At 37.8% G+C, this 15,136-nt stretch overlaps 1 protein-coding gene across 3 annotated transcripts in view; it reads right to left on the reverse strand.

Moving 5' to 3' along the window:
• CPS1 (carbamoyl-phosphate synthase 1) overlaps window positions 1–15,136 on the reverse strand; it is a 127,967-nt gene that overhangs the window by 95,040 nt on the left and 17,791 nt on the right. For all 3 annotated transcript variants that reach the window (XM_070489803.1, XM_070489802.1, XM_070489804.1), the window contains one exon: window positions 719–828. In XM_070489803.1, coding sequence (XP_070345904.1) covers window positions 719–828 — 110 coding nt within the window. The remainder of the gene's footprint in view (window positions 1–718; window positions 829–15,136) is intronic.

The following is a 15,136-nucleotide window of genomic DNA, read 5'->3' on the forward strand; positions in this document are numbered from 1 at the left end:
ACCACACGACCAGTTATTAGAACCGAGACCAGAACGTCAGCTTCCTGGTTCCCAAATGAACAAATGTTTGTTGGCTACACATGATTCTGTAGCAACTTTTCATTGCCGTATGTCTATTAGGAGATCTTAAATACTAAGTTGAGTCTCAACTGACAAATTTTGAAAATATGAAATCTATGCACCTGCTCTCCCATTGATTACTTTAAGACAGTAAATGTATCTGTTATTTCACCTTTCTTATTAGAGTGCAAAACTATGCAAAATACCTAAGGACTTTCTTATCTCCTTAAAACAGCTAATATTAGGCATGCAAAACTGATTCTTAACTTCACTGATGGAATGGCACTGGAGTGAGCTACCCGTCCTCTTCCCCGCTCCAATTTGCACTTTAGTCAGATCCACATTTCCCTTGCAGAAGCCATTTGATAATCTCACATAACCTGTGTCCTTGCACCCTAAGTTTCTAGAATGAGCTTGTTCTTTTCCCAGAGAAACACCAGTGTCCATGTCCTTCATTCACAGCAGTGGAGAGGAGTTTGTGTCTATGCCTCTTTCCAGGGATGGCTGGAGTAGGCTACATACAGGCACAGTGCAACTTCAGGACAATATGTAGCCTTACAGTGGGGTGGTGATTTCAACTTCCCGCCATGAGTAAGATCAGCCAGTTATTCCTCCACATAGAGGAAGAATAAAGCCTTGAAATAGAAGCATTACTCACCCTCCCAGGCCAGTATTAAAAACCACTTCACCAGCAACAGAGGATGGATGGCCAAAGGAGTAACCTTTCATCTTAGTTCCATCTTCCAGGACAATGTGTGCCGTCTGTGCCTAAAGAAAGAGATTCATGAATGTTAGCAGAATACTAAAGAGGAAGGACAACCAACTGAAAAAAATCCAAAGGTACAATACACAAACTTATTAAATAAATGCACAGCATACTTGATGAAATCACACTATCCGAATTTGGAGCTGCTCTCCTGTTACTTGTCACTTTTCTTCAAATGTATGGCTTTTGTCACTGGCAGGTGTTTTGTTTTGCTTGAAAGAGGAACTGAAGCATGTCAATACATTGTCTATTCTAAGTCTACTTGTAGAGTTATTGACAATCCAGAAATAGTTCAATTTAGCTGAAATGCTATGTGTCTATCTTTTCCCTCTTAATATTCCCAAGCTTTGTTCAAGTATAGCTTTAAGGGAAGTTCATGAGTTTGCAAAAACATTGTGAATTGTACCATACAGCTCATCATCACTCTGAGTTTTAGAACTAGAAGGAATCTTCAAGGTTATCTATCAAATTGTGTTCCACACAGCCCTTGCGTTTGATGGAGTTGTCCCAAAGGCTGTCCCCTCCGCACCAACTGGATGGTCATAAAGAAGCTGGAACTTTATCATTCAATTAATACTGATACAAAAGCAAGCACTAGAGAACATCTAAAAATATATCATATTTTGCTTTTTAGTAGAGCTAATAATATCAATGTCTGGTTCTCTAGACTACAAAGCATTCTGAATTTGATTACTTCGCCATACTAATCTTTGAACCCAGCTTCTATAAAACTCTTGGCTAAGAAGAGGGACAGTTAGAGAAACTTATCCTAGAACAGGTGTCATCCACTCTTCAAAAATAATCTAAATTCTGTTGTTAAAATAACTTAGGTCTAACTCGCAATTTCCATAAAATTCAGGGGAGTGAGCAATGAGTTAAACCACACTTTGAGATATAAAATCTAGATTCTGCAAGAAGTTCTATAGGACAAAATAATTGGAGCATAACTTTAAAAATAAACTATAAGGAGGAACATCTTTGCAATAAATGAGGAAATTTGAATAGTAAATTGATATTTTCTTATAGTTGGTGTAATATTTTTTAAGATTGAAGATAGTATTGTGGTTATATTTTTGAGTCATTTTTTTAAAGATATACACTGGAATACTTAAGGATAAAATAATATGATATCTGAGATTTGCTTCAGAATAATCAGGGCTTAGGGAGAGATACAGATGAAACCAATTTGGCCATGAGTTGAAAACGTTGAAGGAGGGAGATCATTGCTCTGTTCTCTCTGCAAGGGGTAAGTACAGCAATTAAAGATGGAAACATACTAATTCTCTACTCTCCTGCCCTTACGCTTTTGGAGCTAGGCCCATAGTGTCTAACCCTTTTCTATCCTGCCACCCACCTCCACTCCCATCACACACACACTTACAAACCTTAGTATACACCAGGAACTCAATAAGTGATTTCTTTCTAGACCTCTCTTTCTATGCTCCTCTGGCTTGAAAAGCACTTCTCAGCTTTTCAAGTGTTAAAGTAGAAAAACCTCATTATTTTTCTCTAGTAATCTTCTCTGTAGAAATATGATGCCTCTTTTAGGTGCAAAGCACACAAGACTCTTGAAGCTGGAGTGATTGCACTTCAAGGTAAAGCAGTGTTTGATTATCGTGAAACCAAGATACCAAGTGCCTAAATATTGTTTACATGTGAGTGTGCATACACATTAACTCATATTTACACACAAAATTATTTTAGTATTTCCTATTAAAATTGATATGTTCAAGATACTCCGCTCAACAGGTAAGTTTATTTTTTTTAATCAGAGGTACAATGCATGGATTTCAAGTTTGTATTTCTGAGAAAGACTGGACAAAGTGCTGTACTGCACATTTTGTATGTGTTTGTGTGTGTGAGTGTGTATTGTCTGTCCATGGGCAGAGTTAGCCAAAAGAATTTCGTCCTTTTCATGGCTTATCAAATAATCTTTGAGTAAAGTTTTGTTTTATCTATAGCCTTGGAACCAGTGTTCGAGATCTCAAGCTTGACACTTTATCTTTAAATAGTTATGGTTTATCTTCTCTGCCACAAACTGAAAAAGCTTTTGGAATTACCCAGCACAAAGGAAATCACAATAAGTAATTAACGTAATATGAGTGATGACAAGACTTCCTTGGCAGAGACCAGCTTCACACACAAGTTCTGCATTCTGCTTCCGTATCCAGGAAATCACATTTGTATGTCACTTCTTCTAATAACATTATTTTCTTATTTTATATTTTATTTTAATTTGTCAACTATTGTTTATTTATAATTCAAGACAGAGGTTAATGATTTTAGCAAGTAAGCATGACAATGTTCAGTGTATTTCCAAAGATTATCATAAGCTAATCAAATGTCTGTGAAGATTGTTCTCAGGAGGGGTATGCTTATGGGAAAATTCCCCAGGTATCTCTGACATATTTCACTAGGCGAAAACTTTTGGTGCAAGTAATGGAAATTCACTGTCAGAAGATATTTTGTACTGAAAATATTATTTTCTGTTCTTGAGAAAGTCATGTGTAACCTACGTGCTTTCACAAAATGGATGTAAGGAAGGAAAGATTTTCTTAAATAATATGTAACTTTGATAAAACCTAAAATAACTGTACTTACTTGGCAAAACTTGTGTGTGAACTGCAAATTTCAATTGTTTTCCATATACCAGTTTACCCTATTCTGAGCCATACCCGCCTAAAATATCGCCTCTGTTTATATCTTTCCTTTGCTTTTCTCTATCTTCATCTAAGAATCTCAAATTGCCTGATCTATGGGTTAGACACCATCTAATTATTTTAAACAAAGGTAAAAATTAGCATAAGTAAATCTGACTCTTGTTAGCCTGTTCCTACAGTTCTATTTGGTATTTTTCTTCCTGTCTCCGTGGGACTAGTTTTCTACTTCGCTTTCGTCTTTTAAAGATATATTTGAGAGGATATTTACTGTTGCCTGAAATAGTCCCTGAGATTGTGTTCAGTACGTCTTTTTGCTCTTTTAATTACATTTTGTTCTGTTTGGCAGCATTTAAGATCTTCCAATCCTCTTTCCGCTACATGTTATATTGTTGCAATGCTTCCGTTTATTGCCTATAGTACCCTCTAGATTCCACTTAAATACATTGGCCTCCGATGAGTTTAAAATGGTGAGTGCCAATTGACCTATCTATGAATTGATGGAGGAACTGAAGAAAGAGCTTTTATTTGGAATCCCCTCTTCTATCCAACAGTTCCCAAATGCTATTTCATTCCTATGAGTCCAAAAGAAATCACCTTGCTACCATTGTATGATTTTTAGTAGCCTGAGTCCCAGCAGAAAGTCCATTGTCTAGGAATTAGACTATAACATGACGTGATCATTTAAGTGCTGACTGCCAGGGCACTTTGGTACTCTGAATGCTGAAAGAACAAAGGAAACCTTAATGAAGTCTGTACACTCATAGGATGTCAGAAAATGTAACTGAAGGATCTATAAATAGGAGTTCTATAAAACAAACAACCTCTGTTGTGACATGGTCCCTAAGTGTTTAATAAAAATATATGTGTCAATAAGACAGTTTAGACCTTAGAGTCACCACATCATTAAGCTCCTAGCATTTGCCAAGTATCAGGCAAGGCTCTGGAAATACAGGGATAAATGTCTCCAGTCCCTCATTCAGTCAAGGGCTAGGACGTGTATGGATACTAAAACAGAGGACACCTCGAGAAGGTTATCACGGAAGCATCTGGAGATACAAAGATAAATAAAATACCACCCTTTCCTTCAGGAGGTTTCTCTTTAATAAAAGAATTCACCATTTCTTTTCCATTCGTGCTTTAAGTAACAAAAATTAAGATTTTAAGAAAGAAATTCATGTCAAATTTTGAATTTAAAGTTCAAAATTTAAAGATGCCTTCAAGTCTTTTGTCAAATGCCATCTGTCTGCTTGGCGAGACCTCCCTTGACCCCCTATTTAAAATTACAGGGGCCGGCCTGGTGGCATGATAGTTAAGTTCTCGCACTTCGCTTTGGCAGCCTGGGGTTCACGGGTTTGGGTCCCGGGCACAGAACTACACACCACTCTTCAAGCCAGGCTGTGGCAGCATCACACATACAATAGAGGAAGATTGCCACAGACGTTAGCCCAGCGACAATCTTCCTCAAGCAAAAAGAGGAAGACTGGCAACAGATGTTAGTTCAGGGCCAGTCTTCCTAACCAAAAAATAAATAAATAAAATAAAGTAAAATTACAATACGCCCCCCTATGCCAGCCCTCTGTCTCCTTAGTCCGCTCCTTCTTCGTAGCACCCATTTCCTTCTAACACATCAGCCAGTGTCTTATTTAAAATATTTGTCTTATCCCACTGCAAAGAGAGCTTGACATGGGCAGAGTATTGGGTCGGCTTCATTCACTCGTGTGTCTGCCTCCAGGGCCAACACCAGTGCCTGGCACAGAGCAGACAATCATTTAACTTTCGTTGGATGAATACAGAATCACTGTGTGCCAGTCTGAAGAAAATAACATAAAAATATACTGAAAAGCATTATTACACATTCAGTTTTTAATTTGTTCTAGATATGAATTTAAAAATAACCAAATACCTGTTTTGAATGGCCATTTCCTTATATTTAACTAACAGCGCCTTTCTGTAAGATCGTAAATGTGGTCTCATAACGTTGGAGATATTATCGTAGGAAAGACATGCAAATGGTATTGAGGGAGAAAGGGGCGAAAAAGAGAAAGGTCAATGGATGGTTACACCAGGATATGCATATGAGTGTGCCGCACCTGAGTGTTCAAATATACCTCATGCAGCATTAAGACAAATATCATGGGAATTCAAAACGAAAGCTTTGCTTATATCAATTTACTAGGTGTTTCACATGAAACAGGCTGACAGTTCTTGAATTACATAACAAACTTTCATTCCTTTTTTCACTTTGCAAATACAAAGAATGAGAAAGCTCTCCTCACCTAGTGTGCTCTAAAATATAGGAGTATGGGAAGAAAATCTCATATTCTTCTACTTAGTTTTAGAATAGCTTATACAAATGAATCTTGAAGAAAAATTATTTTACATTTCTTATATTGTTCTCATATATTTTTGCCAGAGTAAATTCAAGTGAAAGATCTAAGTCAAATTCAAAGAGCTCAAAAGTTGATGTGTTTTTTTTTTCTGAGGAAGATTTGCCCTGAGCTAACATCTGTGCCCAACTTCCTCTATTTTGTATGTGGGTTGCCACCACAGCATGACCACCAACCAGTGGCGTAGGTCTGCAGCCGGGAACTGAACCCACGCAGCTGAAGTAGAGCATGCCGAACTTAACCACCAGGCCACAGGGCTGGGCCCATCAAAATTATTTTGAACATTGGACACTATTTACTTTTTAATCATCAAAATTAGTTGAATAAACAGGTACTATTATTCACCTTGCTCAGTTTGAAATGTGAGTCTAACTTGCTGCTGCCTCTCTTACAGAGTTATACAAGCAAGCAACAAAGCCTAAAGTGAGTATAATCTAACTGCCTCCTGGTGGAATTGAGAAGGATTTTAGTCTGTTTTGCTCTCCCTAGACATGCAGAACAACTGTTCTCTTTCTAACTACGAATACTTATATGAGCCTTATTTGCAGATGGCTACTTTGGTTTTTTTCCTTGACTTGGGATAAACAGCCTCAATTCTGTTAATATGTCTTTACAGCTCTTCATTTTACTTTTTGCCCTCTGGATCTTTTACTAATATTCAAATAACTTTTCTTAGTAAAACCTTCATATAAATTAAATTGCAGGTGTGACAAGATCCACTTAGAGGATTAATTTTAATTGAGTACTCATTTTCATTATAGTACAATTCTTTATCACCTATTAAATGCATATAAAATTATAAGAATATTCTTCAAATGTCAAGATCATACCCAATAAAAAAATTTAACTTTTAATTCATTGTCTAACTTTAGATTTAAGCACCTCAAAGTCAAAGGACTAGTTAGCTGTTGTTTTTACCTTTTATTCCTTTTTGTCTCTTTTTTCTTTTTGTGGCACCTGAGCTAACATCTGTTGCCAATCTTCTTTTTTCTTCTTCTTCTTCTTCTCCCCAAAGCCCCCAGTACATAGTTGTAGATTCTAGTTGTAGGTCCTTCTGGTTGTGCTGTGTGGGATGCCACCTTTGTGTGGCCTGATGAGTGGTACCATGTGCACACCCGGGATCCGAACTGGCGGAAACTTAACCAGTCGGCCACAGGGCTGGGCCCCTACCTTTTATTCATGTTGGCTCAACCAAATGGACAATAAAATGCTGAACTATAACAAAGAAGTTTCGGGTTGTATCTAGTCTTTGGGTTGAACAAATTCAACAAATACGGGTTGTAGTCTACTCTATAATTAGTCTTCAGCTTAGTAGTTAAGAGATTTTTAAACTACCTTTATTAATCAAATGTAAATCAATCCTTTTTCTCCACTCAATGTTATTTATCAACCCAAATATACACAGTCCACTAAAGGTAACAAGAAGAGAACTCTTACCACAGGGGCAGCCAAAAATGAAGCTTCTATCTGGAAATCTCATTTCAATAAGGTCAAGTGCATTCTTTTTGGCAAATGCTTAGATCACAGATTTTGAAAGATAAAATAACTATCCATTTGGAAAAAAATGTGTATGTATATATATATATATAACTCTAGTCCCTAAATAACTATTACCCAAATTTGCTTATATACTCATAATCTAAATTAGAAACCAGTTCAGAAAGACATTTCGGGATAAGACTATAATTTTCCATTCAACCGGGGAGGAATTATTTTAAGTACCGATAGGGCAGACTTCTGGAGAAAAGCAGACACCTTAGGGAAAGAAAAAAAATCATAGACCACAGCCAATCCCTTCCTCTGCCCTGCCCCATCCATTCCAATCCACGCACAACGCTGTCCGTTAGGGACTGTTGGAAATTGGGCTCTTTGGAATGGAAGGGAAGAAGAAGGAGCAAAAATGAGGTTGGGCTGGAGAGAGCAATTTTCATCATCTCTTCCACCTTCCACCCTTTGGCTTTCTCTTTCCCTCCTGTACCCTGCCTGGTAAAATATGGATTTCACTTGTTTTTTGGTTTGTTTTTTTGTTTATTTCCTGAGTTTTGGTCCTGGATTTGTACTCTTGATCAATTGTTTTGTATTAAAGGTCAATTCTGCAGATGCCTTTGGAGACTTTGTCAGAAAAACAAGCCTTGAAGAGCTCCTAGGCGTTATGACTTAGATATGCCCAAGATCTTACGCTCATTCCTGCCCACTCTTCTCTCTACCTATCCAAAATCCAGCTGATCATCTTTGTACATTAACCAAACGAGCAGTAAAAGACTTGTCCTTTCCAAAGTTAAGGTTAAACAAAAATTGGCACTTATAATTCACTGCCCTACATCCAAGTATATGACTAATTTCTCCAATAAGATTAGAGGCAACACAAGACAACATCGAGGACGGAGACCCTGCCCTCTCTGTCCAAGGCAGCATCACCAGCACATAACCCAGCATTGGGCACATAGTAGGTGATTGTGGAAGTCATTTTGCACGTCTCTGAATTCAGACCTTGGTCCACAAAGTTAACTTTGGAAAGGCCATTTAACCCCGGGGCCACTAGGTAGAGGTAACAGGAGTGACTGGCAGCTTTGGGAACGGAATTGAGCAAAACTGGTTCAGCCCTTCTTAACTCTCTTTTCAAAGATACCAGTTCTCAGTTGTACATCAGGGTGGGAGATGTGCAGTTGTGACTGAATACGTTTGACTCAGGGAATGTAAGTTCTAAGAAGCTCATTTGGTTGCATATCTAGGCAATGTTTTCCAAATAGCTTTCACAGCAATAAAGCTAACATTCAGATCTACATCTGTTGAATACTATGTCTTATTTCTCAACTGATTCTAAATTTAGAGGTTAAGGAGAAGATATGATTAGGTATCACCCCACAAATCCTACCGGTAGTAGATATCTAGCAAATACTGATTGGTTGAATGAATGAATGAATGAAGAAATGACTATAGGTGGCAAAGATGCTGTGTAATTTTACGTTTGTTTCTTTGGGACATAACCAGCTTGCAAATTGCACTCCTGCCTTGCTCCACTCATATTTTGACTCTTCTTCTTAGGCTCTGCTCACAAAGGTGAGAAGCCACGGCAATTTATAGCTATACTGAATTCCATGTGGTTCACCTCCTAGGAGACGAGGGAAGGGAATAAAGAACACCTGCTCCAGTGGTATTTTCTCTTCCATGTTCCACCAAGTGGAGATGTAAGTGGCTGCAGCAGTTCCTTTTTATAAAGCCATTACATCATAATTAAGCTTTGCTCACACTTTGGTAAAATTACTTTACTCAGATAATCTACCAACTGTTTAGCAGATTACTGCTAGATGATCAAACAATGAATTCGGTAAAAGAAGAAAAGTTACAGCAGGAAAAAGTATAGGCACATGCTCTCTTACCCCACACCCATCTTTCCCATTATTTCTTTTAATACTGAAAATATTAAACATTTGTTTTTTTCATTTTATTTTCAATATAATTCTTACTCTTAACCACATTTTAAATCCTTAATTCATTTGTTTTATTTTTGGTTGAACTCTTTTCTAAAACACATTTTTAATTCGATATTTTTCTAGTAGCGGTTAGTCTTACAAATCTTTCAGAATCAAAGATATTGTCTAATATAAGATATTGGAGTTTCAGTCTCTCTCCCTTTGGCATCTTTTCCTCACATCTCTTGGGAGTAACAACTTTCAAATCACATGTGGTCCCACGGGCTAGATAACAAAGTTACTTAAATAGTTATTACTCCAATTAAAAATAATTCCACTGTTGATGGGAATGCAAAATGGTGCAGCCACCATGGAAAACAGCATGGAGATTTCTCAGAAAAATTAAAACTGGAACTACCATATGATCCAGCAATCCTACTTCTAGATCTTATCCAAGGAATTGAAATCAGGATCTCAAAGAGACATTAGCACTCCAATACTTACTGCAGCCCTGTTCACAGTAGCCAAGATGTGGAAATAACCTAAATGTCCATCAGCAGGGGAATGGATAAAGAAAATGTGGTGTATACATACAATGGAATATTACTCAGTTTTTAAAAAGGAAGGAAATCCTGCTACATATGACAACATGGATGAACCTTGAGGACAATATGCTAAGTGAAATAAGCCAGTCACTGAAGGACAAATACTGCATGATTTCACTTATATGAGGTATCTAAAAGTCAAACTCATAGAATCAGAGAGAATCATAGTTGCCAGGGACTAGAGAAAGGGAGAAATAGGCAGTTGCTAATCAACGGATGCAAAGTCTCAATTATTCAAGATGAGTAAGTCCCAGTGATCTGCTGTATAACATTGCCCCTCATGCTGACACCATGGTGTTTCAAAACAGTACTTTGATGTCCACTGGTTTCTGTTTTTGTTTTCCATGGCTTTTATTTTATTTTATTTACTAATTTTACCTTCTCCTCTTGAAAGCAAGGACAGATATTCCACACAGGTATAGTTCATGCTAAAGGATGGAAGATGAAAGTGAAGAATGAATTGCAGCTGTGTCAGCAATCATTGCTGAATAAGCACCCCTAGGTTTCCATGCCAGCTAGGTGTTGTGCAGCTAGCATCTTCAGAAGAGTCGTCTATGCTTTCTAATCTTCATTCTTTGGGTTTCCTAATTAATTGTTTCCATTATTAATATTAGTAGCTATTTTAGGTTAACGAAAATCTAATTCTCCATCACTGGGAAAAAGGAATAAAACTGGATTCTGCATACATAACCCAATCACTCTCTGCTTTCCCTTTACTTTTCATCTAAAATGCTTGCCAAACTACTGTAGGTCAGTAGTAAAGTTTTTTAAATAAATAAAATAAAAAATAAATTTATTTAATTCACTGATGCAGTTTCATAATTACATTAATTAATTACGTTTCTATACCAAATTCTCAAATAGTTTACAACTAATAATTAGTCCGTTTTTATCCCCGTCTAAAAAAACTGAGGCTCCTCTATTTTTATGGTTATTGTTGTTGAGGTTTATGTACAGTGCTGGTACATACTTGGCACTCAGTAAATATTTGTATAATTAATTTTGAGACTACTAAGTAAACATACATACTTCAATTTTTCTCTAGTTTGAGTCCATATGTTAAAGCACCTCCCATTTTGTACTTTTTTGGTTTTCTTTAAATTCTGGAGTAATCCCTATATTTGAAAAAACTAAAGCATCACCATTTCTTAAGCATTCCTTATAGAAGCAGATTGACCTGTCACTATCCTATTTCTACCCTTTGGCATTTATTTAATGAGACCCAATTAAGACATAAACCAGACTGCATACATAGTTATCTATGCTTATTAAATTCTAAAGGAGTTGTACAAATAAATTGTGCATATAGATTTAAATGATAACCTTTTCCTGTTCTGAGAAAGATATCTTACTTCAAATAGAATCATGAAGCTATGTTGGAAAAATGTGTTTAAGAGCACATTGCCCTCACTGAGAACTCCACTTTGATCCCCTCCTTAAGACATCACTAATAATAGATAACATGAAACTGCTAGGCACTGTCTCTAAAGATATTAATGGATTTTCTCCTCTAACCCTCCCGGAAAACACTGAGGTAGGTAATATTAAGCTCTCCATCCTACAGCTGAGCTAACTCAGGCTTACAGTAGTAAAGATCAGTCCCCTAGTAAATGGAGGAGTAGTGGTTTCCGAACCTCATCAGTACGACCTGGAATCGACACTCTCCCACCTCTACCATAGTCCTTCCCTAAGGAGCCAACATGTAGAAAATTTCAGCGTAAACTGAGTTATGTGTTACCCCTTTTACTTTTTCTAAGCTTACTTCTATTTCTGCTTTCCAATTTTTTAAATGGAGATAAAAAGCAATTCAATCGTGAACTCTACTTAAGTTTATCTATAAGCCATGGGTGCGCTGCAACACGCCCAGGCCGACCGAGAACTACCTCTTTGTAAGTCTGTAAATTGTCAGAGTGAAATGTCGAGTCGTTCATCGTATCCTGTAGTCTGAGGAGAACAAACGGGTTTTGGGAACTGTTCGCACCGATCCCGGGTCCTCGAGTTCCCAAGCTCTCGCGACTGCTAGGACCACAGACGCTGGAGCGGAGGAGCGCCCAGCTTCCCTCCAGGAAGGACCTGCTGCCCCGCCGCACGGAGCGAGCCTGGCGGCCAGGCCCCGGCTCTCGGGCCTTCAGGGTCTGCCTCGCCGCAGAGAGCCGCCTCGCTCACGCCCTTCCTGGAGCAGCCCGTGCCCGCAGGAGTGACCGAGCCAGGCAGGGACAGAAGGGCCCAGGACCAACACAGGAAACGTTAAAGGGCGAGAGCCTCCTATCAGGTTGACTGAAGCCTTGTCACACCTGAATCATAGCTTATTTCTTCTCTGCCGATCCTGTTTCCTCGAACTTCCCTCCACCAAAGTTGTTCTCCAATAAACATCTGACTCCCCAAACACCATGTCAGTGTCTGTCTGCTTCCGGAGAACCTAAGTCATGATAAACGCTTAAACCAAATGAGTCTGGATAAGAATCCAAAGGCTTTGGAGAACCTCAAGAAAGAAACTTCTATTTATGAGGGTTCCATCTCAGAAACTACCAGCTGCATGTAGAACACTGCAGGACATGTGAACGATTCCCGTTCTTCATGTATCCCTGAAACATGAGAATTAGCCCAAACTTCAAGTGAATTCGACACAGCGCTTAAAGGTAAGTCAAAGTCCTTAGGCCAAAGCTAATGGTATCCCCAAGTTGCCCAATGTCCAAGAGTGACCATTCACTTTCTTGGGGCCACTGAGTACAAGTTCAGCATGCAACTGCCTAAAATAAAACTCGTGCACACACAGAGGGGGAGAGAAATTTCTCTACATCTTCTAAAAAGCTCTTGATTCACCCTGAACCACTGTTTAAATTGTATCTGCAAATAATACCGTTATCTCCACCTCTTCAGAGTTATATTTTTCTCCCATCTGTGTAACTATGTTTGGAAAACATACAAATCAGCCCCTCCCCCTCCCCCGAAAAAATAGGCCAAGAGTTTGTAACCAATATGGATTGCAAGGAAAATGCATTAAAACTAGTTTATCCTCCTAGTGTGATTTCTTTTAGCCTGGAACACACAGATATTGTGGATCTGGGAGCCAGTTAGGTTATAAAATAAGGAGTCAAAAATTGTGTTTCCTAGTGACTTTATATGATTTTGAGGATTAAAGATTGAAATTAGAAGTCTCCATGTCCAGTGATACTAAATGGTACTTTTATCTGCAAACTTATAGGAGGAACATCAAAATTGTAGATTTTTCCATGCATAATATTTGACTGGGCCAAAACTGAATTTTCCTATATATATGCAGTTACTCCATTCTTAATCTTTTATTTTACAATTTTATTTTTCTCTAAGTTAAAGTGAATTACACAAATATCTATATGATCGCTATTTTTATATTGCTTTTATAATGGGCATTTTAACAAGCTCGGCAATCTTTGGCTATTGTGCTTTCTCATATTTGTAAAACCTGGGAATTCTTTCACAAATTCTAAATAATCTTTGATGAAAGTACATATTTGTGAACAGGGTTGCATATAAGTAGAAATTGCAATAAATTCTCTATTTCTCTGTTGGTTTGTCTGCTGTGGATGTTGATATTATTGTTTCACCACATCTTAAAAATTTTTTATTTTTTCAATGACATTTCAAGAACGTGATACGGCAAGTAGAGCTGACATTTTCCCTAAACATCTCATCTCTTTAGGGCTTTTAATTTTTCCCTAAAATTAAAACTCATTGTAAACCAGCACTGATGGGTCTATTTTTAGTTCCTAGTAAGATGATTGATTGGCTTTGTGAGACCACGAATAAATGACTGGAATTTTACACTCATTCTCTCTGTTTGAGATCAGGTTTAAAAGGGTAGATGTTTCAAAGCATTTCTAGCAGAAGAACAATGCAGCAGCTATTAATGGAAGTCACACAGCTCAATTCTCCTTCCAAAAGCTTTGAAAGTGTGTCCCTGGTGCTATGTTCGATTGATTTAGAGGGCTCAGTCTTAGGAAGTCACAGTCAAAATTCAAACATAATTTGTAATGTAAGCTATAAAAATTTTGAAATGGCCTCGTGTTTATTATTGTCGTTAGGCTTTTCCTTTGAGTTCAGTGTTATGTTATTAAAACTAATCCCCTCGTTGTTCATTTATCATTCCACATCCCAGCATCATTCTGGGCTAACTTTGAGGATACCGATCCTTTACTTTGACCCAGTTTTCTTTGGCTCCTTTAGTTCAAGACACCGGAAACAAGTCAAAATGAGACTCTTCCTGCGATCTAAAATTTCTTATGGCAAACACCTACCTCATTAGACTTCTGCATCTGTGGAGCTTACAGGACTACATGAGAAAGAAGCAAATTGAAAATTGAAGAACAGAATGTTGTTCAAGCACGTGACAATATTTTGGTTGAAGTGGAAGAAATATGTCAACTAAACAGCGTTGCTGTAAAATATCATATTTATAGAATTACTTATGGCTATAAAAGCAAGAATCCTTACTGATTCTTTGACTTAACCCGTTCTCAAAATGGAACCCAACAAAAAGGAAAAGGAAAAGAAAAATCTATTTTGTATTGAAATAAAGTGCAGTACATAAGTGGACTCTTGATCAAGCCATAAAATTACACCAGGAGAAACTATTTGGAGCATTCTGAAGCCAGGTTAAACGATGGCTTCAGATATACAAGCACAGTCACAAAATGTCCAATTAAAAAGATCCATGTGTAGGGGCTGGCCCCATGGCCGAGTGGTTAAGTTCGCGTGCTCCGCTGCAGGCGGCCCAGTGTTTCGTTGGTTCGAATCCTGGCCGCGGACATGGCCCTGCTCATCAAACCACACTGAGGCAGCGTCCCACATGCCACAACTAGAAGGACCCCAACGAAGAATATACAGCTATGTACTGGGGGGCTTTGGGGAGGAAAAGGAAAAAATAAAATCTTTAAAAAATAACAAAATAAAAAAAAAAAGATCCATGTGGGATTTGAGGCCTAATTAAAGTTCTAAGCAAATTTGCTACATATATGCTTCACTTTGTGTACAAAAACAGACACCCACGTGTCCTTGCATTTACTATACCACTTACCCATCTGTGAGATGGGAAGAACAGCACTGTTTCCTCCCATAGGTGTGGGAATTCACCAGTAAAATATTCTGGGTATAAAGCCTCAAGCTAATTTAGCAATAAGTTCTGTAAAAGATTTGAATATAAAACATTATAGCCACAATAATCTCCTTAAGCTAGTAGTGGAAATGAAACTGATTTACTCTGGGA

This window comes from Equus asinus, chromosome 19 (genome assembly GCF_041296235.1).
Source record: "Equus asinus isolate D_3611 breed Donkey chromosome 19, EquAss-T2T_v2, whole genome shotgun sequence".
In the NCBI taxonomy this organism is placed as follows: domain Eukaryota; kingdom Metazoa; phylum Chordata; class Mammalia; order Perissodactyla; family Equidae; genus Equus; species Equus asinus.